This window comes from Prunus mume, linkage group LG5 (genome assembly GCF_029339155.1).
Source record: "Prunus mume cultivar Tortuosa linkage group LG5, ASM2933915v1, whole genome shotgun sequence".
NCBI lineage: Eukaryota > Viridiplantae > Streptophyta > Magnoliopsida > Rosales > Rosaceae > Prunus > Prunus mume.
In genome coordinates, this window is record NC_142702.1 from 29,055,338 (window position 1) to 29,078,398 (window position 23,061).

General features: G+C 37.5%; 6 protein-coding genes and 1 non-coding gene across 9 annotated transcripts; 2 read left to right on the forward strand and 5 right to left on the reverse strand.

Moving 5' to 3' along the window:
• Positions 1 to 1,097: 1,097 nt before the first annotated feature.
• Positions 1,098 to 1,853, reverse strand: LOC103333715 (transmembrane protein, putative (DUF3464)). The gene has a single exon (XM_008236609.3). The coding sequence runs from the start codon at positions 1,780 to 1,782 to the stop codon at positions 1,228 to 1,230; it is 555 nt and encodes a 184-aa protein (XP_008234831.2). The 5' UTR covers positions 1,783 to 1,853; the 3' UTR covers positions 1,098 to 1,227.
• A 1,746-nt stretch (positions 1,854 to 3,599) lies between these two features.
• On the reverse strand, positions 3,600 to 7,291 carry LOC103333787 (CBS domain protein with a domain protein (DUF21)). The gene is made up of 13 exons (XM_089053677.1): positions 6,776 to 7,291; positions 6,593 to 6,669; positions 6,410 to 6,493; positions 6,199 to 6,312; positions 6,024 to 6,110; positions 5,804 to 5,943; positions 5,633 to 5,720; positions 5,295 to 5,368; positions 5,003 to 5,187; positions 4,647 to 4,912; positions 4,468 to 4,514; positions 4,073 to 4,340; positions 3,600 to 3,975 (listed from the first exon to the last, which is right to left on the reverse strand). Exons 1-13 carry the CDS (start codon positions 6,954 to 6,956, stop codon positions 3,919 to 3,921), a joined length of 1,668 nt encoding a protein of 555 aa, XP_088909803.1. The 5' UTR covers positions 6,957 to 7,291; the 3' UTR covers positions 3,600 to 3,918.
• A 999-nt stretch (positions 7,292 to 8,290) lies between these two features.
• Positions 8,291 to 8,362, reverse strand: TRNAW-CCA (transfer RNA tryptophan (anticodon CCA)). Its single transcript has one exon. It is a non-coding gene; the product is annotated as a tRNA-Trp (tRNA).
• Positions 8,363 to 9,227: 865 nt separating this feature from the next.
• LOC103333714 (DNA primase) lies at positions 9,228 to 13,629 on the reverse strand. 3 transcript variants are annotated; one of them, XM_008236608.2, is made up of 14 exons: positions 13,455 to 13,626; positions 13,003 to 13,139; positions 12,577 to 12,749; positions 12,324 to 12,470; positions 12,170 to 12,221; positions 11,886 to 12,060; positions 11,646 to 11,728; positions 11,146 to 11,358; positions 10,903 to 11,022; positions 10,565 to 10,721; positions 10,370 to 10,477; positions 10,136 to 10,201; positions 9,863 to 10,056; positions 9,228 to 9,596 (listed from the first exon to the last, which is right to left on the reverse strand). In XM_008236608.2, the coding sequence occupies exons 1-14, from the start codon at positions 13,507 to 13,509 to the stop codon at positions 9,513 to 9,515; spliced, it is 1,764 nt and encodes a 587-aa protein (XP_008234830.1). In that variant the 5' UTR covers positions 13,510 to 13,626; the 3' UTR covers positions 9,228 to 9,512. The 3 variants fall into 3 exon arrangements, with proteins under 3 accessions (XP_008234830.1, XP_088908359.1, XP_088908360.1); XM_089052233.1 differs by having other exon boundaries at positions 9,388 to 9,596; positions 9,846 to 10,056; positions 13,455 to 13,629; XM_089052234.1 differs by having other exon boundaries at positions 9,453 to 9,612; positions 13,455 to 13,629.
• Positions 13,630 to 15,407: 1,778 nt separating this feature from the next.
• On the forward strand, positions 15,408 to 16,642 carry LOC103333712 (NAD(P)-binding Rossmann-fold superfamily protein). The gene has a single exon (XM_008236605.3). The coding sequence runs from the start codon at positions 15,524 to 15,526 to the stop codon at positions 16,514 to 16,516; it is 993 nt and encodes a 330-aa protein (XP_008234827.1). The 5' UTR covers positions 15,408 to 15,523; the 3' UTR covers positions 16,517 to 16,642.
• Positions 16,643 to 17,152: 510 nt separating this feature from the next.
• Positions 17,153 to 20,611, reverse strand: LOC103333713 (Pentatricopeptide repeat (PPR) superfamily protein). The gene is made up of 11 exons (XM_008236607.3): positions 20,428 to 20,611; positions 20,194 to 20,287; positions 19,848 to 20,073; positions 19,556 to 19,658; positions 19,402 to 19,469; positions 19,109 to 19,267; positions 18,884 to 19,021; positions 18,257 to 18,598; positions 18,010 to 18,162; positions 17,589 to 17,684; positions 17,153 to 17,437 (listed from the first exon to the last, which is right to left on the reverse strand). Exons 1-11 carry the CDS (start codon positions 20,501 to 20,503, stop codon positions 17,348 to 17,350), a joined length of 1,545 nt encoding a protein of 514 aa, XP_008234829.2. The 5' UTR covers positions 20,504 to 20,611; the 3' UTR covers positions 17,153 to 17,347.
• Positions 20,612 to 20,720: 109 nt separating this feature from the next.
• On the forward strand, positions 20,721 to 22,794 carry EMB1417 (Pentatricopeptide repeat (PPR) superfamily protein). Its single transcript, XM_008236604.2, has 5 exons — positions 20,721 to 20,977; positions 21,112 to 21,210; positions 21,299 to 21,442; positions 21,531 to 21,743; positions 22,093 to 22,794. Exons 1-5 carry the CDS (start codon positions 20,894 to 20,896, stop codon positions 22,471 to 22,473), a joined length of 921 nt encoding a protein of 306 aa, XP_008234826.2. The 5' UTR covers positions 20,721 to 20,893; the 3' UTR covers positions 22,474 to 22,794.
• The last annotated feature ends 267 nt before the right edge of the window (positions 22,795 to 23,061 follow it).

Sequence of the window (23,061 nt, forward strand, 5' to 3'; positions counted from 1 at the left end):
TGAAAATTTCATCTTTGCTAATTCATTAATACTCTAATATATATTTTAAAAAAACGAATGATGTGATAACGAGTGAGTATGATAATAAATGGCAAAAAGGAGGATTAGTAAGGGAAGAAATGCAAACCGACCGATGTCTATTTCAACGGTATATTTTAAAAATAAATATTTAAGAATCTTGGGTTATTATATAGTTTCCATGACTCACATACAAATATACAATAAAACTGCTTTGAATTCGCTCAAAGAAAACGACAAAAAGGTGTAGCTTTTGATTTTGGGCTTTAAGTAATAAGGCCGATCCGCTAATCAATTGATTAATTAATGCCAAATGTCTCATTTGGCAACGGGATCATTAACATTCTCCACCAAGTAGACGTACCTCCATTAGGCTTCTTGCTAATAAACTGATAACGCCACTTAATTATTATATTAAAGGATTTCTACCACATCAACATAAGAATGAAAATGCTGTCGTCTTGGTCTGTAAATGCTTCCATCATATAATTGCACTTTAGTTTTGTTTAGCTATGATAAAAGACGGCACTAATTTACCATTTTATTTTGTAGATTACTTTACTTTCTAGATTAGCTTGACGTATAATCAATTTGCTTAGAGCTTTAGCACCACATAAAAAGATAATTAAGAAACAAATGTATATAATTAGAGTTAGAGCAGATCAACTGTCGTTATGTTAATTCTAAAATAATAACTATACAACCATTTATAATTCCGCTAACGATATGATCGAGATGTAGATTACATCAATCCATACGACATGTAAGACCTCAGATCTAAAACACCTTATTTATTTAGTATTACAACTTGGAGTGACATCAAGCTATTACAGTAATTAAATCTATAGCTGAGAACTTTATGGGATTTATACTTTTAACCCAATGCTTTAATCTTTTTCATGAAATACTGTGCAGGTCAACCACAACCTCAATATATATGAAGCAATTCATGGTATTCAATTAGTCATGACCGAGCCAAAGTGCATATGCAGGTTAGGCTAGTTAAAGTAGTGTGTCTGTCTTCTTGTATCCGAGTTCGATTTTCTTTATTGTACATTAGAATAATTAGAATACCACAATGAATGAAACCGTACAAAGGGTAAAAATTATGTGTAATTCATCACAATGCCACATATATAAAGAGGGAAAGAACGCTAACTAACGGTGCTTGAAGCTGTGGTAAAATTGTAACTTTACATAGTCCAAAATTCACCCATCATTTTTTTTGCTATTGCTCTCATCTTCCTCACTCCACATCTCAACCCAATTGCTTTGAACTTCTTCAAAACCAAGAATCGAACCCTTCTTCTCTGCATCCCAACTTGTAGACAAAGCTCCATATGCGATCCCAAGAGTTGAAGACCCAAAAGTCAACAACGTTGTCAAGAATGGGAGCCAAAGTGGCACGTCCCACAAGTGCTTCTCCTTAATCACTTCAAAGACGTTCAAAAATGCAAAGCCCATGGCCATCGGCAGCCCCACGGAGGCCACAATTCTCACCAGCATCCTCTCGAAAACAGCCTGTGGAATTTCCTCATCGCCATCCTGATCATTTTTGTTGGAGTTTTGGCTTGTAGGCTTTTCTTTAGTAGAGGCTGGTGCACTGCCAAAGCCCTTTGCATTGGCATGCATTTTATATGTTCTTTTGTTGTGTTTTTGTTTTTGCAAGGTTGTGGGATTGAAGGTCAGGCTTTTGGGGTTCCATGGAGAACACTTTGAAGCAAGATAGAGAGATGGTTGTGAGGAAAAAACCAGAGTTTTCATAGCTTTTTAGGCCAAGTTTTTGTTTGTTTTTTGTTTTCATTATACCATCATCTATTTGTATGCTCTTGCGCCTATAGACCTTATCCAAGAAAAACGAATGGTGGTGGCATAACGTCCGAGTGTCGTAAGACATTTGTATCGTTTCTCGTTGTGGTTTTTTCGTGAGGGCCTATCTTATAATTCAACGACAAACAATTGGGCTTGAATGAAGACTTTAGTTATCTAGAATTCTTTTTTGTGGGCTTGGCTCTGCCTGTTACTCTTCTCTTTTCTGTGGGCTAAATAGGCTTGTAATCAAGATATCACATGTGTCAAAATAATATTACATGTATAAAAATTCTGAAAGGTCAATGCGGGTTCGAAATCCTCAGGTACCTAATGAATATTTATATAAATCACCCTATCCCAATTGCTTTCCCAATTGCTTGTACTAACAAAACAATTATTCTGAAAGCAAAAACATATAATATAGGTTTTTATGTCTCGGGGTTTTTAGATATGTACGAACTTCTAGTTTGTATCTTAGCTTCCACTGATGGCTTGCCTGCTTCAACTTAAGGGAAAGTTTATCACTATTGACCAAAAAAAAACATATAATACAGGTAAGACAAGTAAGATTGAAAGTTCTGAGCATGTGCAATAACAGAGCGGGAAAGGAACCAAACAAACTTGACCTACTTATAATTAGGTCAATCCAATATAGAGAATGGATGAGATGAATTGCTCTACTCTAAATGGTGAATAAATTTTTTTAAAAAAATATTGGGTTTGACCTACTTAATTAGGTTAGCGATCCATGCATACACGGAGACGGAGCACTCATGATCATGTCAATGGCAGCGTGTAACTACTAAATGAAATGACAAAAGCAGAATAAAACAATTTGATGACCTATACCTACTTGGTAAAGGCGTATTCTCTCATTGTATGGATTCAATAGTGTCTCGTGGGAAGATATATGTATGAAACACTAACTAGTAACTTGTCGTGACAAGGTATTGGAAATTAATCCAAAACCCAAAGTTAATTAGCAAATGATCTCTGTTATATATGCATGCAGATGCATGGTCCATGAAAACTCGGAAATAAATATCGGAAAATGCGTCGTGTGTGGTTGTATGTGTCAGATTATATATAGAAGCACTTGCAAGAAAAGGAGATCAATTTGTGATGGTCATGTCCCTCCCACCAATAATACGAGGATAAAATATGACTTTCTGATTGCTATATATACTACTAGTATGGTTCTTCCTAGCTTCCAGTCTTTAGCTACAAGACTATCGACTTTCTGTTCGTAGCAGGAGAGAGATCAAATGTCTAGTTTGAGGGTTTTTCTGACTGCATTGCTAATTTTGTTTTTCTTTTCAACTTTAAGGTTTGACTACTCTCAGTGTTTCAATTCAGGGATGAAGGAGAGGAGGGTCTTATTAACCCGCTCGATTCCCACATTGGTGGAAAAGAGTAAGAAGGTATATGATGTTCGATCAGGAAATGAAAAGCAAACAAATTCCGGAACATGATCAAGTCAAAGCACACAAGTGAAAAGATAAGCAAAAGTCAGAATGGGTCAAACCGATTGATTCCTGGAGGTCCTGATCCCCGTCATCACTAGCTCACCAGTATCATACGGGAGTAAAACTTTCATGTAACATGTTTCATACTTCGTTTTCTCTATCTCTCATCACATGATGTGACGAGAGTGTGATAAGAGATAAAGAAAATGTGTATTGTATTAAAGATGGGATATGGGTAAGTTTCTCTCTATCAAAGGGTGTGTAATAAAGAATTTCTACAATGGTAGAAATAATAATGCGTAATAAAAATGATAACAGGAATGATATCCAATGATAAATTTCTCATAACTTTATGTTATTAGAATTAGTTGATCACATAGATCCAAATCTGAAGTTTTTTCAACTTTCATCCCTCCCTATTTTGAACATTGGAAAGGAATACAACTTACAAGACATGCTATATATATATATATATACACAAAGAGTTGGTGCCTCTAGTCTTATTGTAAATTGAGTGACATGCTCCAATTCAAGATGTTATTGTAACGGTGTCCTTCCACTCCATAGAATACTACTCCATCTAATCAAAACAGTCGCATGCAGTAACATCCGTTAACTTAACTCAGTGAGTCGAAGCTATATGGTCACCGGAAAGCTTCTCATTCGACTTTCTTGAGGCCTGTCAAGATCCAAACTTCGACATAAGCAAGATGTATTTCGGTAACAATGGCAAAAGTTAATTAACATAATGTTTAGCCATATATGCATATACACACTCGATGTGAGGACGGTGAGCTGCAAAGAGGGCCTGCAGATCCAGTTGGAGAAGTAACTAGTATTGATTTTGCAGGGGAAGCATACAGAGGAGGTCTTATGAAGATGGGAGGTTGAATGTATGGGGAAGTGGGTGATCGGAGTATGGGAGTGCTGTATGAAGATAGTGGAGATGGCTCTGGAGTTCTCCAATAAATATGAGGTGCAGATTTTCTTGGAGATTTTGAGGGTGATGATCTTCTTGAATATGGTAGCAGGTTGATTTTGATTCTGGAACAAACAGAAACAAAGTAATTATTTGTTAACATCAAATATATTGTTTATATACACTGAAAGTGTTGACTTTGGAGTTTACAGAGAAGAGAAGCATAAAAAATAAAATTCGGTCACTGCTCACTTGTTGTGGACATCGACATAATTATCTGTTTCATCCAGTATATCTTCCTGCAAGACAGAATAAAAGGAGTAATTAGCTTAATTTTCATGAATGATATGGGGTTTAGGGAAAAAAATTATCTTAAACTGATGGATCAAATTGAATTTTTCATAATTAACTAGGTCACTATAACTTGATACCTGTAGCAGTTCCTCCATAACATCCTCCATTGTTATGATACCGATTACCTCCTCATCCATGCTACTTTGAAGAGATTCTAAATTTTCAGATGATGTATTTCTACCTCGTCCTTGATTATGTCTATTACTTTGTGTCTCTGATTCTTCGTCTTGCACCATGACATGCTTCGGCGTCGGAGAACAGTATTCAGTTTCACTAGAATATATAGGGGATGTGTCCATGGAGAAACTTAGACGATAATTCTGATCATTTCGAGAATTTAAACCTGTAATATCCAGTACAAACAACCCTGAATGCTATGAGCCTACCACATATTGTTTGCCTTAAAACTTGATTTTTGGTAATGTAACATTACCTTTACTCTCTGCTAGTGTTGAATGTAACCTTGAATTAGTCTCTGTCTCTAGAAAGCTAGGCATGCAATCCTTGTTGTCCTTTTCTCCATTAACATCCTTCTTACTCTTCACCACAGCAACCATATGACTATGACCTTTCTGGAACTGATGCAGTATATCATATAAAGGCCAACTGTCATAAACCCTGTTACAGATATGGACAGAATTATGCTCCTACAGAGAAAAACGACAATGCTAGAAAAACATGTGAATACAATTGCAGAGATGCCATAAGGGAGCACTCATACCTACCTTGGAATTCTCCTGATAGTCAAGTATTTTATTGGGGTTTCATCTTCCGGCCGGCTGAAGATCAAATTCTTTGCCTAATATATATATTCCAAAAGAGAAAACAAGTAGTCGATACATGAGACCGGTTGCTTAATTTAGATAAGAAAATAGTAAACAAGGAAACCTGGAACTGTTTATGGAAACAAGGAAAATAAAGAAGAGAGGGACTTATTCAAAGACATTATATACAAGCCTCAATTCTTCCACCAAGAACTTGGAGCAAATCAATCAATAGGAAGATCAACTTTGCGCATGCATGAACTGACTAATAAACAAATTAAAGTTGCTGAGTTGCTTACCAGAATGAGGCCAATAATGTTTGTCCGACTTCCAGAATATATAGGTATGCGACTGTGGCCTTTGCTCATTATCAAACCAAGTGTATGCCTAAGGTAAGGATGTACATATAAAAGTCACATAGAAACCAGAAGTAAATAGTATGTACAGATTCGGTTGATGAACGGACGTACATGTCAAGTTTGGAGTTTATGTCAAGGGAAAAAGTTTCAGATATGGGAGTCATTGCATCTTCAGCAGTCTTCAAAGTCAGATCCAGAGCACCACCAATAATCGTAGTCTCATGATGTGACAACTCTCCACCTTTCCCTGCCTAATGATGAACATGATCACACTATTTAGACTTTGACACTGTCATGAACCAACAGAGTAACAAGACAGAGGAAACCTCACCTCATTGGCATGCAGATCCACCAATGTTTTCAGCTCTGCTCGTCTTAAGAGTGCCGAATGCCCTTTGCCAAGGAGGCAATCCAACAGCTGGCATGGTCAAAATTCCAAATACAAGTAAGTCTTAATCTCTATTGAACATGGTATCTCTAAGGTCCATAGATTGAACATGTATTACCTTACTGAAAGGGTATGATAGAGGGAGGAAGACCACCAGAAGCAACCGTACCAAGTGAGACATTTTTGCACCAAGACTTAGTCCATAACGAGAACATACAGCTTGAGGAATGATCTAACAGCAAAAACGAAGTATAAAGAATAATAAGATCTCAAATTACAAGTTTAGGCAAAACAAAAATCAAAGTGCATTGATGGTAAAACAAATTTACCTCCGCAAATGCAAGTACAAGGGTGACTGACACAAGAATTGCAGCCCAAACTGGGAGAATTGAGTCCAGGAAAAGGGGAAGTGCCTTGTAGAAGAACACACTAGATCAATTAATTTGCTTCAGAACATACAAACTTGCATAAATATAGTTTACAATATATATACATCGTAGCGGGCGGCATACCTCCATTGCCAGTGATTTGCCTATTAGGAGAGTACATAAAAGTAGATGCTCATTCTTAACAAGCGGCAGAATCTTTGCTGCAAATTTATAAGAAAATGGACAGAAAAAGACGTAGCTATTAGGCTTTATAAAATGATAGTAATTAAGAACATGTAGCGAAATTTGAGTAGCTATAGCAGCAACCTGCATTTTTCTGGTCTTGGGGCTGACCAGACTTGATGAGGACCTCAAGATCAACTTGGCTGAAGGACAAGAGCCCTAAAGCAAGGCCTGATGCAATACCAGCAAATGACACAAGCACCAAACATATGACTATAAACACCCAGAAATCAGTCTCACAACAAAAGATGTCGTCCTCTCTCATTGTTATACTAGTGATGTTATGCAATAATAGACTACTATTGTTATGTATTGATCAAAGAGAGGGGTTGCCTGCCTTTATATTTATACACAACTAGCTCGCTAGTATTGCTCATCATACAAGCAACAAAACAAATACAATTTTATGAATTGTGGACAAAGACAATCAGAACATGTTGAAGGAGATATGAAGATATAGGTTACAGTCTTCTGTCCAAATCCAAGTCCCTACTGCCGAACACCTCTGCCTTTATAGATTCTACGCAAAGAAGATAATAAAAATGTAACTAAAGTTTATAGCTGGAATAAGCACACAGAATATCCACTTTTAATTGGAAATATGACAAAGGGACAGAGGGAAAAAAAGGAAGCCAAAGTCATCAGAGGCTTCATTTGATTGTGACAATGTGAGAGGCTTTTGGTTGTGGCAACAACAACCAAATACTAAAATTTCACCAAATTTATTTCTGCGAGCCTGCATCAGATAGCTCTTAACTGTCATGCATGGAAGAACATAACTAACTGGGGAAGTTAGTATCTGGTCTTCAACTTCACTGTATCCAACCACCGAAAGGACCCTTCATTTTTTATTTTTAAATTTCAATTGTGGAACCCAAAAAAGCAAAGATTCCACCAATGCCTCACTAATAATAAGACAGTTCTGCGATTGATATCATATAACAACTAGAAATTAGGTGTGAGACTATCTAATATCTATTTGCTAGATAGAAAAATGATTTTTGACTAGTATGGTAGTTCAAGGAAATAACAGCTCCATTAGGCAAGAATGGTCCCCTCTGGCATTCAATTAAAACACGTTAAGAACGATTACTCGTGCACCCGACATCACTTTGTATAAAATAAAATAAAAACACATTAAGCATGATCAAATAGTTATTGGAAAGTGATGTAGTATGTTTAATATTAAATTAAACAGGAGGAGGGTCTGGTCTTAAAACTAGTCATGCACAACCAGTTCACATCAAGTAATTGAAACCAATTTCTACCAGTTTTCATAGAATAGAATTAATGCAACTTGGTGAATCACACAAACCAACATCTGCAGAAACATTACAAAAACATATCAGTGTCACCCCTTATCATTTGATAGCTATCTGCTCAGATCATATGCCATGCACCTATCATGCTAAGTCAATGCATCAAAAATTACCCAATCACTCATGCAATGGTTGAGAAGGCCAAGGACTTGCATAGTAATTACAGGTCAAACATGCAAGGGCATGTTTCACATATTAATTCTTTTTATTTTCTTTTAAGTTACATCGTTAGGGGATTTTGTAATTAAAAAACCACCAAAAAATATATTAAGTGGGGATTTGAACCCGACGTGAATCGAACACGCAACCTTCTGATCTGGAGTCAGACGCGCTACCATTGCGCCACGGATCCACTTGTGATCTTACCTCATCTAAAAACTTATAAATTAACATTTAAAGGTAGAGGTATTTGAGTTGGCGGGTATTACCATTGGGCCTTGATATCTTAAAAAAATTGAGAATGATGTCCGCATACAAAAAGAAAAAGAAAAAAAGAATGTTGTGAACAGTGAAATCCTTGGCTGGTGGCGGGTGAAGTCCTTGTAGGACATTCTTATGAGCGCCCACCAAATTAATAGTTGATGTTCACAGTATGATTTAATTTAAATACCCTTTTTAGAACACTTCAATAATATATGTGTCCATTCACAGAACTCATCAACACAATTACGCAAAAAATAAAAATAAAAATCTAAATATCAAATGTCTTAGAAAGCTTGAAGTTCAATAAGTAAATGTGCGAGTTTTGAAGTCACACATACCAAAATCAGGAGGTCCATGGTTGCCAAAGGTAATATCTGTTATACGCTCGAAATCATGGTTGAAGTATATGTAATCTTGTTGACATCTTAAAATATTTGAAGCTGACACAACTATTGAAGTGTTATCACCCAAGAAGAGAGCAAAATCACCCAAGCTTTTCTTCTCAATCCACGTACACTCATCATAGTCCAATTTCGAAAACTTTAAAAGTTTTCTGTCACCCGTTTAAAAGATTCAAAATGATCACGATTGATATACCTTTTAACCATAAGAAATTTTTTCTCAACCAAATTCACGAGGTATATCTTCATGTAGAAGTCTTGTGGTCTAAAACGTGCAATCATCGGTTTTATGTCTGAATTGGACTGAGCCGTCGTATTAAACGAGGAAAGTTGCCCATAATTCAAAACTTGGGTAACAAAGACCACAATTCAAAACTTGGGGGAAGACACCAGTGGACCAAGACCTTGCATAAATAATAACAATTCTTTCATTTATACGGTGTGTAAAAAACAAAGAGAGGCTAATCTAGACTTCTCCATATGACCATAATTACACATGCAGCTTGAACAGCACAGGCATATATGTAAACTGACGTTGCTTTCCTCTACTATGACAGGATGCTGCAGAACCAGGCCTTTTGTTTGTATGATGAATCATTTACTCGACATTGTAAGTATCGGTCGACAGGCCAGGCCAAAGCTGGAAGGATTACCAGCCAACATATATTAGACCTTGAATCAGTTGAAGTGCGCTAGTTCAGCTTGGGATGCAGTTTTTTCCACAGCCATCCACCAGTTGTCATCTTCTGAATCAATGTTTTCCTATTTGCGGAAGAAACTAGGACAAATCAGAGTTCAGGAAAATGAGTAAAGATTGGATACATTTCATTGTAGGCGATGGTGCAAACATGGTGTTGATCAAATATGATATGGCAAAATGAAAAATGAAAGGTTTCTCATGTCCTAGTTTTGAATCCGATAGAAAGCTGGTTCCTGTTGTGTGGCTCAGCCACAGAGCCAAATTTATTAAATAGCAAAGAGATAGCAAGAGAAAAACTTGGATGCACGTACACAAAAGGTAGTCTCACCATATTTCTGATGTCTATGTTCTTATTTTCAACATCATCTGCAACTCTTATGGCTTCAAGCCACCATGAATCTGTAATGCAGCTGCTAGTCATGTTCTCATCCCCATAAGGAACACATTCATGATCACTTCGATATTCATGCACCATTTCAGGAATGATATCCAATGGAATTGGACGCGAGGGAGAACGATAACCTGATGCCATCCATATGTGAGTTGAATTGGTCACTTATTGATTAAAAGAGATTGAAAAATAGGTAAAATATTTCCGCACCTCTACAGTCAGGATCATGACATTTCTGATAATAAGCCGCCCTTCTGAGGTCAGCAACGTATATCACTAATAGAATGATTACGCCTATTAGCAAGTTTGTCTTACATATAAGAAAGAGTGGGGTAGGGGAAGTGCCAGACAGAATGCAGCTGAGAGTGTAATCTGAAAAACACTTCAAGATGTACACGCAGGCATACGCAGACTAAGAAATGCAGCAACATATAAGATTTTTACCATGATTGCTTTTATGCTGTCTGCCGATTCGCTCACAGTATCTGTTTCTTGACATGCTGTAGACCATGTGTCCAAACTCTGAGAACCAGTACCAGCTGCGAATTTTACCTAGAATAGCAACAAGTTATTTACAAAATGGCAAAAAAATAATAATAATAATAACAAACGTTTCTGATGCAGGTTACAAGATACCACCTGATACATTTCCAACGGTAGCAACAGACTCTATAAATGCATCCAAAGCTGGGAATGGAGATTTCCCAAGGAAGTATGTTGCTGAAGCATCAGTTGTGCCACCATTCAACGCAAATTCTTGGGGCCAACTGTAACATTTTCCAAAATTACGGTTTATCTGGAAAAACAAAGAATTGGTATAGTTAAATGACCTATTGCCAATACAGAAGGTAGATGAATGCTCTAAGAATACCAATAGTTTGTCCTCAAACTAACCACATAATATCAATAATATTTAGTATCTTCTATCTGTAAGCATCAAATCAAAAAGTATGGACCAGTTATGAAATCCAAATTACCTCTGTATCAAAATGCAGAGTCTTTATACAATCAAGATCTGTTTTGCATACTAGAAGCTTCTCACAATCAACATCCAAATTGCAGATCAAGGATGCCATGAACATTTCCTCCTCAGATTGCTGTCGAACAACATAACTTTGATCATAAGATTAAGGCATACGATAGTCAAAGCATAAAAAATCCAAACACCACTAACAAAAGTCCAGGTTGCAAATATTATGTTAATCAGAAGGGTGGCATACCATGTCCTTGGCTTTGAAACGCCCAGTAGGTAGAAGCACTGAATTCTTCCCTGCCTTTGATGATAGAGCTAAACGAAAGCAACGATTTCGGGTATATACAGCAGTGTCCACAAATAGTTGACTAGCGGAGTTCGAAGACTTTGAATCTTTTCTAACAAAAAAATTTCCAAATCTTCCATCCCTCTCCTTTGCACTTGAAATCCGTGAGCATATCTGATAATATGTCATCACATACTGACAATAGTTGATATTTCTACACGGAAAAGAAAAAAAAGGAAAAATCGTAGTAAATGAAGCAGATTCTGTTCATCACAGTAAAAAGAGGCTATAAATTATGGAAAATTTGCTTCTTAAATATAATTTCTGTTTTGAATTTATGTGTGGAAATTTAATTCAGAAAACATCCCCCCCTCCCCCAAGAGGAAACAACCTACAGTAATCTCAAACTCCATTAGATTTGGAAGTAAGAAAAAGTTTCTGTAATCTTCACCAAGTCATACCTCAGTGACAAATGCACCTGCATGTGAGTTGTCCTTAAAGGCAGTCTTTTTTATGCGAATGATTAGGTGACGAGAGAACTTTGCTGCATACAAGTATAGTCAGAAGTGACAATCAATTTCAAAATGCAAGCTCCTAATGAAATTTTCAATAGAGGAATCGAAACCCAATATAATACAAATATTCAAATGCATCAAGACAGCATCCTCATATATAAGGGGGGTAATAATTGTGATCCACACCTTCAGTAGAGGAATCAAGCTCCAATATCCATTCCTTGTTTCCTTGAATAGAATACTTTTCAAGTAAGGCTTCGAAAATGACTGAAATCAAGACATCAACCATTTCGTCTCCATTTCTGCCTGCATTGTCTCTCTTATTGAACTCCAAGTCAAAGTAAAGGTGGCATGGTAAACCCTGAAAGCAACACATTCAAAATTTAGGAACCACACCCAATTTTGTTGCATATGGTACCCACATTTTTGTTTAGTGCTTCTAGTGAAGAGAATGAAAGAAAATTCGTGACCTCCTGAATCACTTCGTAATGGTGACGGAACTTGGGATTCATATTGTTGTACCTGAAACAAAAAAGCAAAACAAAAGCATTACAAGAACATCAAGAATAGAACTTCAGACAGTGAACAAGTATAATAATCCAAAAGGACACAAAAAAGCGCAACCTTCTCCAGAAATCGTCGTAAGTTGAAACAAGGAACCTTCTTTGTCCACTATAGTGATCTTGATAACTAAAAACATGAACGTTCCCATTCCCTTTGGCAAACTGCATTGCTTCATCCTGCCTTGGAAATGTCGCCCATACTTCCTTCCTAAACAGACAAAAAGCCAGGATCAAGGAACATAGTTAAAAAAATATAAGAAGAGAACAAAAAGTTCTTGAAGCAGATAAATCAGGAGGAAGAATTACACAAATACCTTGAACTCAATCTTTTTTGGGTAGCAAGATCAACACGTATTTCACGTAACAATCGCAGCAAAGATCTTGATGGTTTTTTAGGAGGCACCCCATTTGGAGACCCATAGAATACAACTGGAGAAAACTGCTTTGCACGGTTAAAGTTGTTTGCTTTAACGGTTCCTGAACCAGACTGAAGAAACGGTGATATATATTTTAGGTAAGCAAAGCAGTAGGACAAATATTATAGGTTGGATATCAATTGGCAAGTGCACTAAAAGAACATTTCAGCTATCAACAACATAAAAGGTCAAATTTCATTCAACTAAGGAGGAATTCAAGCACAATTATACACACAGACACAAGAAATCAGACTAAGAAACAATAAAGACTATAACATGAATACAAGTTAAGTGGGCAAGAAATGACCATTTCGGAGTAAATACCTTCTCCGCAGAAAGTTGTATTTCTGATGCATTTTTCTGTGTTTGCCCTGCTGCTGATCCTGGAGAAGAGACCTCCTGGGTTTTACTTCTTCGCTTCAAGTTGCTTTTGCTTCTCTTTCTTTCCCTCAAAGCAGATTCTTGTAAAATCAAAATTTCAAAACCAGAGTAATAACTCAACTATGCGTTGGAAGTAACAGTATCAAATCAGACACTAAAAATAAAAATACAAATCGAATATCAGACACTAACAGTATCAAATCTTCCTCAATAATATGTTTTGCAATGCATGTATTCCAATTCGAAACCCTAATTTGACGTTTTTCAACGACATAGCCTCCAACCGAAACGCGTTGTCAATTTGGTAAATGCGCCTGAGATACGCTTTCTTTGTTTTCTCTTTTGTATTCTCAGTAACCAAACAGAGTGGAGAAGGAGATAGAGAGAGAGCTTACGAGGAGGGGAGATGCCGCATTTGAAGCACTCGAACAACCGATCAACGTCGTCCATGGTCACTGCTCCACTCTATTGCTTGCTTCTTGGTCACAAATTTTCTTCGTTCTTTTTATTTTATTTTTATTTTTATTTTGGGTTATATCAAATATCAATATACTGAACTTTCTTTAGACGAGCGGCAATTTGAATTTTGGAAAGATAATTTGACTGGAACCCTTTTTTTCCCGCTCCAGTTTGTTTCTGTCGCTTAGGCCACGTCAGTTGGTATTTATTTTTGTTTTGGTACTAAAACTAACCCATGTACTTGTTTATTTGCTTGAGAAATTTGCATCATTTCTTGATTCTATGTGCGTTCAAACAATTCTTGATTTGTAACTTTAGTTTGTATTGGTGCATTGGTTTGTAACTTTAATTAACTTTGAATAGGATTTTCTTTTGGTTGTAACTTTAATTCATTTTGCTTTGCATTTTCCTTTTGGTTTGTAACTTTAAAGTTGGAAGTGGAATGCCTTTAATTGGAATCTTGATTGTCTTTAATTTTCGGTTGTGAATCTTGAAAAGTTGAGGAGATTGTGAATTTATATATGCTTGAGAAATTGAGGTTGTGAATTTATATTTTTGCTTTGAGAACTTGCGGTTTTACCCGCTACATATATATTATATATGCCAATTTCTTGATTTCATCGGATCTTCTTAAAAATAACCCGCTACATATATATTATATATGCATAATTGTGTGTGTATGTGTATATGCGTTGTTAAACATGTCTCACACAAGTCAATTTCAGCTTAAAAATAGAGGAAAAAAAGTCTGAAACAAACCCTTAAGCTTTTGAACATGTCCAGCACCATCAAGTATAGTTAGATAAAGTTTCTATATGTGGTACTTTGAGCTCCATTGCCTCCCTCAGCAATTCGCTTGTTGCATTGCAATTTGCAAGCCTGCATGTTGTTGTTATATTCAGTCTTCCTCTTCCCTGCTTTCCCTCAAGTCTTTCCAACCATTTCAGTCCTGGATCACATCCCCCTTTTCCAATAATCTGGAACCGTTCTCTTGCCATCTCTATGGGATCTGTTACAAGGCTTTCTCCATTCTTTCTTGCCCTTCTGGCCAAAGAACCCTTCTTTGAAGTGAACACTTGGTCACACATTCTGGGATTTCAGCACCTAAGACATGCAGTTATGCCATTGAGGGTATAAAATTCGTTACAAAATTGGGAAAGGAAATATAAATCATGTGTGCTGCAAGCAATCATTACTTCCATTTGAAGAATCTCCATATTAAAAAGTGAAAATGGATAGGAAATGACTTGGGCTGCCACGCTGCCAGCCATCTCCTATGGTGGAATGCAGACAAATAGAGAGTATAGCCATATCTCAGAGAAGTCGATCGGGTCGCGATGTTTTCGTCCTTGATTTGATGTTTCTGGCTTGAATTAAACACACCACATTTTCACAGCCAATTCTGAATCTTATTGGCAACTTGATTTGGTTACAATAAGTTGTCTTTTTTTATTATTAATTTTTTGTTAACTTCTTGATACGTATGTAACGTACTTGATTTATTTTCTTGTAGAGTTTAAGTAGCAGCTCATATGTTAAGTTTGATTTTATTCTTGGTTTGCGTAAAAAAGCCGACCTTAATTATGGTGGGTTCAATCAAAATCGTCTCGCCCACGAAGCTCTGGATCGATTTGCCATCCTTGTTGGACTTGTTTTGCTTTCTGCGTTTCAAACTTAATTGAAACAGGCAGCCGATGGAATGAGGAGGTTGGGTGGTTGCTTGCGAGGGTCATTTTTAGGCCCATGGACCTCATATTATTAGCACCATCACTTTTTTGCCAACGTTTGTTTACTTTTAAGTTTCATTCACTCACCCCATAACAATATTGAATATTCTATATCGAGCTAAATAACCAAACAAATATGCAAAGTCTTGGTCCACTGCTGCCTCCCCACTAAGTCCTACATTTCTATCGTGCTTATATTTGCCTCTCTCTCTCTCCTCTCTCTCCATCAAAAAAAACAAACAAACAAACAAACTCCCAAACTCTCAAGTCTTTTATCAATGGCTTCTGCCACCATAACATTCCCAATCGTCATCACCACTGAGTCTCTAGACTCCCTCCTCTCTCACCAAACTCTGATAAATCATTTCCAATCTTCACTTCCCACAGTCTCAGCTTCTCTATGTTCCCCAATCCGCCAAAGCTACGACGTTTCACCCTCTTCCTCTCTCCTCCTCATGCCCTCTTGGTCCTCCTCCCCTTCTCTTCCCTACTTAGGCGTCAAGCTCGTGACCTACTTCCCACAAAATTCCGCGCTAAACTTACCCGGGGTGCACGCAAATTACGTGCTTTTCAGCTCCACAACTGGGCAAACCTTGGCCACCATGGACGGCACCGCACTGACCCTTTACAGGACTTCTTGCGTTTCTGCCTTGGCTTCGAGGATTTTGTCCAGAAACGACAGCCAAGTCCTGGTGATGATCGGTGCAGGTGCTTTGGCACCTCATTTGATCAGAGCCCATCTCGCGGCAAGGCCCAGTTTGAAGAAAGTGATCATATGGAACCGAACAGTGGAAAAGGCCAGAAATTTGGCTGAGAAAATGCAAGAAAGTGTGGCATTTGAAGGGGTCTGTTTCGAGAGCAGTGGATGCTTGGATGAGGTGGTTGGGATGGGGGACATCGTCAGCTGCGCGACGAATTCGGAGGTGCCTCTTGTGAAGGGGAAGACGCTGAAGGCAGGGGCGCACTTGGACTTGGTTGGATCTTTCAAGCACTCAATGAAGGAGTGTGATGACGAGGCGATTAGGAGAGGGAGAGTGTTTGTTGATAATGAGGCTGCGTTGGTGGAGGCAGGGGAGCTGGTAGGTGCGTTTGAGAGAGGGGTGATTGGGAAGGCAGATGTTTGTGGGATGCTGGTGGAGTTGATCAAGGGAGACAAGGCTGGGAGAAGAAGCTGTGAGGAGATTACTGTGTTCAAGTCAGTCGGTTCTGCAGTTGTGGATATTCTTGCAGCACAATTGGTCTATGAAACCCACATGCAGCAAAATCAGTAATGCTTGCTTACACACAAATCGAATTTTCCTTTCGAAGTTTTGAATTCTGGTCTTTGTTCCTCAATTTGTACTTTGAGAACATAATCAGTGAATAAAATGCAACACCAAAACTATGTTTTATTATTATTATTATTAGCATACAACAGCAAAAGGAAAATGCATTATGTTGTATGCCAATCCTAAATTTAGGACAGATGCACGAAGTATATTGAGTTCGGATTATAAAAAGTAGAGCAGCCAGTTGATCCCCAAAGAAAGAAAAATTACATTGCTAAAATCACAATCTGTTCTGCAGATAGTTCTTACATTGCTAAGATCAAGTAACACACTCTCATCCGCCGAAAAAATAAATTTAACTTCAATATAATCAAATCGGTTGAAACAAGGCCTCCCAAGACTCAGACAAAAAATTACAATAAATTGCTGAAGAAACTTATTATTTATTTGGTAAAACTCATGAACGTTCTAGTTGATCAGAAAAACGCCTCCCAATACTAAGTTCTCTATGTCTTTGTTAAATCACAGCATTTCTACTTTGAAGTTACTTCTACATCCACTTTCTATGGCATTAGACCGAGCAGCAAGATGAGCAAGTTTAAAAAATAATGTACAAGGTCGAGTCGAGAGTCACAAAGCTTAGAAAACAATGAATTTCCATAATCATTAATTGCAATTAACAATACATGACCTGGTGGACTGTGCATGAAATTTTCAATTCCCCTCCTCACCTGTTATATCCAAATCTCTGCAAAGAGGCACAAGGAAGAAACCAGCTAGAATCAACTCGAAGATGGCACTCGACAGTGTTGATAAAGTTGGCATTCGTTTTTGCTAACTTTGTTTCACTGTTTGTGGTTTGTGCTGGATCCTTGGGAAAAGTAGATCATTAAGTTGTCTCTCAGCACTGTACTCAGAAGTGGCCTGAAAAGACACGGGTAGACAGGGTAAACATAGGCATATTGTATTTCATGGTTCCAGAAAAGCAACACAGGAATATGCACCTACATTTGACTGTGCTTCAGAGATGGTACATGAAATATTAAACCTCAAAGTTTAAAAATAATTGGCATACCCGTGTATTAAGTGCAAATCGCAATGTCTGGACTTGTGTCCCTGAGCAAACCCTTAAGTCAAATCCAAGGGAATCTACACCAATAAGTACTGCCTCCTGCAATAAGATACAGCAATGATTAATCATTTACAGATTACAATAGTACAATGTTCATGAAAAAATTTCACAAGATTGCAACAGATGAAAAATAACACCCAGAAAGCAGAAAACAGATTTTTCTCATTCATACAAAATCACATTAAAGCCATAGTGGATGAAAATGATGATTTCATATATCACAGAAGTTGGGCATTCCAATGGGAAAACAACCTTTCTGAAGCAAGTATGTTTTGAAATGCTTCAAAATTGTACAAAATTGTGCAAAATCTACAACCTTTCCAAAAAGATTTGGAAAATTGATTACAAAGTTTGAATATGTTACCTCCACTTGAAGACCCTTTAGTCTCCAACAGAGGGACTTGAGAGCTTGTGTGGTCTTTTCTCCACCAGCATTCAAACGAGAAATAATTTTAGCTGCCGAGTGTGCAATGGCATCGGGTTGAGCTTTTACAAAATCTTCTACTTCAACAACAGTCTGTGGAGAATTACAATCAAAGATTAATTATTAAAAAGAAATTGAGCAGCATTTACTTGCATAACAAAAATACAACTAAAATCCGTACACAAACCTGATTTCCATGTGATGAAAACAGCTGAATCTTAACCATCTCCAGTTTGTAAAATGTAGTCCCATTTCTTGATATTTCATCCTTCTTGTTCTCCAATTCCTCTGCTTGGACTGGACTATCCTTGGAAGATCCTGATTCATGGCCATTAATCCTAACAGGATCTTCTAAATCATCTTCTACGATACTCCCTACTGAATCTACGCCATCATTACTAGATTGATGATCAGACATATGCTTTTGGATGACAGAATGTTCTTCAATTAATGCGGGCCTTATAAGGCCTTGAATAGCCAAACTAGCAGGAGCCTGCTCCGCCCAATCTATAGGGTCATCAGAAGCAACCTAAAAAGTAAAAACTATGAGAAACTTTAAGAAATGATAACTTCACCAAAGACCATAAGTGGGATACAATTGCAACTAGAGTTTTCAAATAAGGAAAAGGCACACCAAGTGAGCAAATGAAAAGCACAATAATTTACCCTTATTACCAAAATAAAAGCACAAGAATAAAATATTTCCAATATGGTATAATAAGAAGTACTATGTCATGTCATCTTAAAGTTCAATCGCCTATGAGTACTTCTACATCACCACACAGTGGGGTGAGAAATTACAATTGACAATTACCTCAGTTAGCTTCTTGGCAAAATACATTGGGTGAGAATAACGCATAGTCTCCAGTTTTGCCCAGTCTCCAAGAGACTTGTCAGAATCATCCATATCGTCTTCGTCTTCGTCTTCATCTTCAAGAACAGCAACCCAATCCTATACCAGAATCTATTATATAATTAAAAATGTCTGACAACTACATCCATGCATTCAGATCTAGGGGGACAAAAACACAAGACAGACCGAATCGTAGTCACCATCTTCTTCATCATCATCCTCATCGTTATCATTATCATCTTCAACATCACTATCTTCATCTTCAATCCCATCCATTCCAAAATCAATTTCGGGTAACTCCATCTCACTGATCATTTCCATAGTATCTAAGCCAATAATAACTTGCTGCATCATTATAATAACCCACAAGACTCCATAAGAAAAACTCTAGAGAAAAAAACTGCTGCTAGAATGCAATCATTTCTTCAGATTATTATTAGTAATCATGTTCTTGTAATGTGCTTATGAAAATTGCATACCACATAATTATTTTCTGAAGTTAGGGATTGCATAGTGTCTTCACTATCCTTCACTTGAAAGTAGATATCTGTGACATGATAAAAGAGATTAGAACTTCATTTTATGCAAGGTCCAATGTATGATGAGAAACTCATACACTTGTGTATGACTCACTTCCATGTTCATCAGTTACATAAGGCAAATCCGGACAGATAATATTTTCATGAACTTCGTCGTTTATCAAACTTGAAAACATGAGCGTTGCTTTGCTGTTAACCTGAAAATGTCACACTATGGGCAACATTAGCTATGCAAAACCTTGATAAAAGAATGAGCAGCATAGTGCAGAACTATCAAAACACCAATAAGTGAGCATATAAATAACACAAGTGTATATATTAGAATTCAAATATTCAAACTTGGGTCTGCTTATTAGAAAGTGAATAATACAATCACAATGTACTACCTCAATAATGGTCCTAGCAGATTCTGCAGCTGTAAGTCTAGCAGTTCCATTAGTCTCTAATTTGGACTCAGCAATATCCTCAAATGGATGGTATTGTGGCCTCCCATTCGGCTTTATAGGCTCCGAACCCGGCCCTAACTGCCCCAGGGATGCTCGAATAGGCCTGTTCTTTACAAAATTGCTCCTTTTTGCAACTGAACCATTCTTTGACCGTCGAATTCGACTCCTGCATTATAAGTCTTAGCACATTTATGCATTTTCAAAGCCGTGAAATTCAAGCTGGTTAACTAGCAAGAAAACAAAAGGCTCAGCTGCTTAACAATAAAAATCAAATTAGTTAGCGTACCGCGGCACGCCAAAACCACCAGAGCACGAAAGGCGGCAAGAAGTGACGTGTACGGCTCCGGCCGCGTCCTCCGAGCTCCGCGTTGGACGATATGCTACAACAACAAAAGAAACAATATAGAACGTACCGTTTGGCAACAGAGAAAACGCAGGAAAATGTGAACAGAAAATTCAAAGCTTAAAACTTTTGGCTTAATTGAGCTTTTGAAGTAAGGCGGGAGAGAGAGGGAGTTACAAGTCATGGAGGTGGAGGGGCAGAGCTTTGCGCCGGCGTGGAATCGTACGGCCATGGCTGACTCGATCATCATCATCGTTCCTTGTCGTCTCTTTTAGTTAATGCAAGTGTGAGATCCACAAAATATCTCTCTCAAGAGTCTGAAAGGATGAGGTGCTCTTTCTTTGGAGTTTGGCTTCTAAATGGCTTGGATTCTCTGCGGTCGCGAATAAATAAAAGCGTCTGTTATGAAGCTACAGCGCACCGTTTTGTGTAGCCAAGGCAATATTATTTACTTCCCCCTTCCCGTGTTTGGCTAGATAGAAAATCAAAATAAGATTTGGGAGAGAAAAATAAAAGATTAAAATATCTTCCGAAAACACACGCTCTGCCGCTCTGGTCTCAGCCACTCTCTCTCTCTCTGTCTGTGTCTGCTTCCATAAACTTGAGCTGAGCTAAATTTCAGATATTAAATGCCTTACTGAGTATGCTTACCTTGACATACTCACTTCCGGTCTTTACTCGGCGACCGGAATTCATCAAAATCTCCCACAATAGAAGCAGTGTAGTGGTAAGCTTCTGTCCATTTTTGTTATTTGCATATTTTGAAATTGTAAATGCAGAAAGATAATAACTTTCTTCTTAAATTATACATTTTGTTTTCTGGGTTTCATTTTCTTGCTATTTTGTCAATAATTTATTCAGGTATGTGCTGCAAAAGGTCCAAGACCCAGGTACCCAAGAGTCTGGAAAGCCAATAAGAGAATTGGGACCATTTCCAAATCGATTAAGCTTGTTGAGTCTGTAAGTTTTTTATGCTCTTTCTTTCTTTTCTTTTAATCTCTGTTTCCTATCTTTGTGCTTGGTTTTGAAAAGATAATTTCTTTTGTAGATTAAAGGATTGTCAAATGTCAAGGAGGAAGTTTATGGGGCCCTTGATTCTTTCATTGCTTGGGAATTAGAATTCCCTCTGATTACAGTGAAGAAGGCATTGAAGACCCTTGAGAATCAAAAAGAATGGAAGAGGATAATTCAGGTTTGTTTTTTTGTTCTTCATTCTGTGCTCAGCATCATGAATAGGTTCTAATTGTTAAATGTGTCACAAATCACATGTGGGATTGTAGGTATCAAAGTGGATGTTAAGCAAAGGTCAAGGAAGAACAATGGGAACCTATTTTACACTATTAAATGCTTTGGCAGAGGATGGGAGAGTCGAAGAAGCTGAAGAGCTATGGACAAAGTTATTCTCACAGTATTTGGAAAGCATGCCTCGCATGTTCTTTGACAAAATGATTTCTATTTACTATCGGCACGGCATACATGACAAGATGTTTGAGGTATTTAAATCCTACCACATTTATCTTTTCCATGGTTCCACTGCTCACTTCCATTAGCATGTACGATTATCTTTTGCAGAGTACAAATACTTCTCTTGGAACCAAAGCCTAAGGACATCATATCATTCATTTACAGATTAGGAACACTTCAATATCTGAACCAATCTATAAGTATATTGCGTATAGTTGTTCCAGATTTGAAGTTCCTGCAAATTATATGGATTTTGGTTGAGAAATGAATTCAATCTCCTATGCCTTAAAGGCCAAATGTCATGCTAGTTTGTATAGGGAGTCATCTGTGTTTCATGCACAAATGAGTTTTTAACTTATGGCAAAATTTCACTTGTAGATTTTTGCTGACATGGAGGAGCTTGGGGTCCAACCGAATGTTTCAATTGTTACAAAAGTTGGAAATGTCTTTCAGGAGTTGGGTATGTTGGACAAATACCATAAGTTGAAGCAGAAATATCCACCACCAAAATGGGAGTATCGATACATCAAAGGAAAACGTGTTAAAATTCGAGCAAATTATGAAAATGATGGTGCTGAAAAAATGCGGAGTAAGGAGAAGGAAACAGTCCACAGCTCAGAAGAATTGTTAGAAGCTGAATCAAATCCAAATGAAGACGTTGTTGTAGCTGAGGAAGGGGACCAGAACTCAAGTGATTTACTCGAGGAAGCTGAAACAAGTTTAGATGAACTCACGATTGAATCTAGAACCCCTCCATGACCAGTCAGATACATCAGAGGGTTATCATGTTTTACTTCTCCCTAACCACTTCTAATCATTATGGGATGGTTGTCTGGTGAGAAAGGACGCAAAACGAACTCGGCTTTGCTTTCTTCTTTTTGACATGGAGCCGGAGATATTCAAAATGTGATGTTGTCAGGGAGAAACTGTAGGGTCCAATTTGTTTCTCTGATCTTCGTCGTTGATGTGAGTCACACAGATCAAAAGAAGCCGTGAAGTAAGTGTTGTAATTATGAATACCAAACATTCTAGGCTATGCCTCTCCTCTTGATGACAAATTTATAAATGGTCGTTGAGTAATATCACAGTTGAGCTAGCGAATCAATAAAACAAACATCACATAACTTTGCCTTACGATAGGTCGGCGTTTGTTTCACACATGGAATTGAGAGTTCATGGCATAATTTTTGAAGAGATTTTTTATTTAAATCCCACACTTTTCTTTGTTCATCCCGATACTATTATTAAGCTGTAAGTTTTATTATTGTGTAAAAAGACAAAAAAGGTCATCCAATTTAATACTTAACATTTTCATCCGACCTATTGGGTTTTGCAAACTTTTATAAA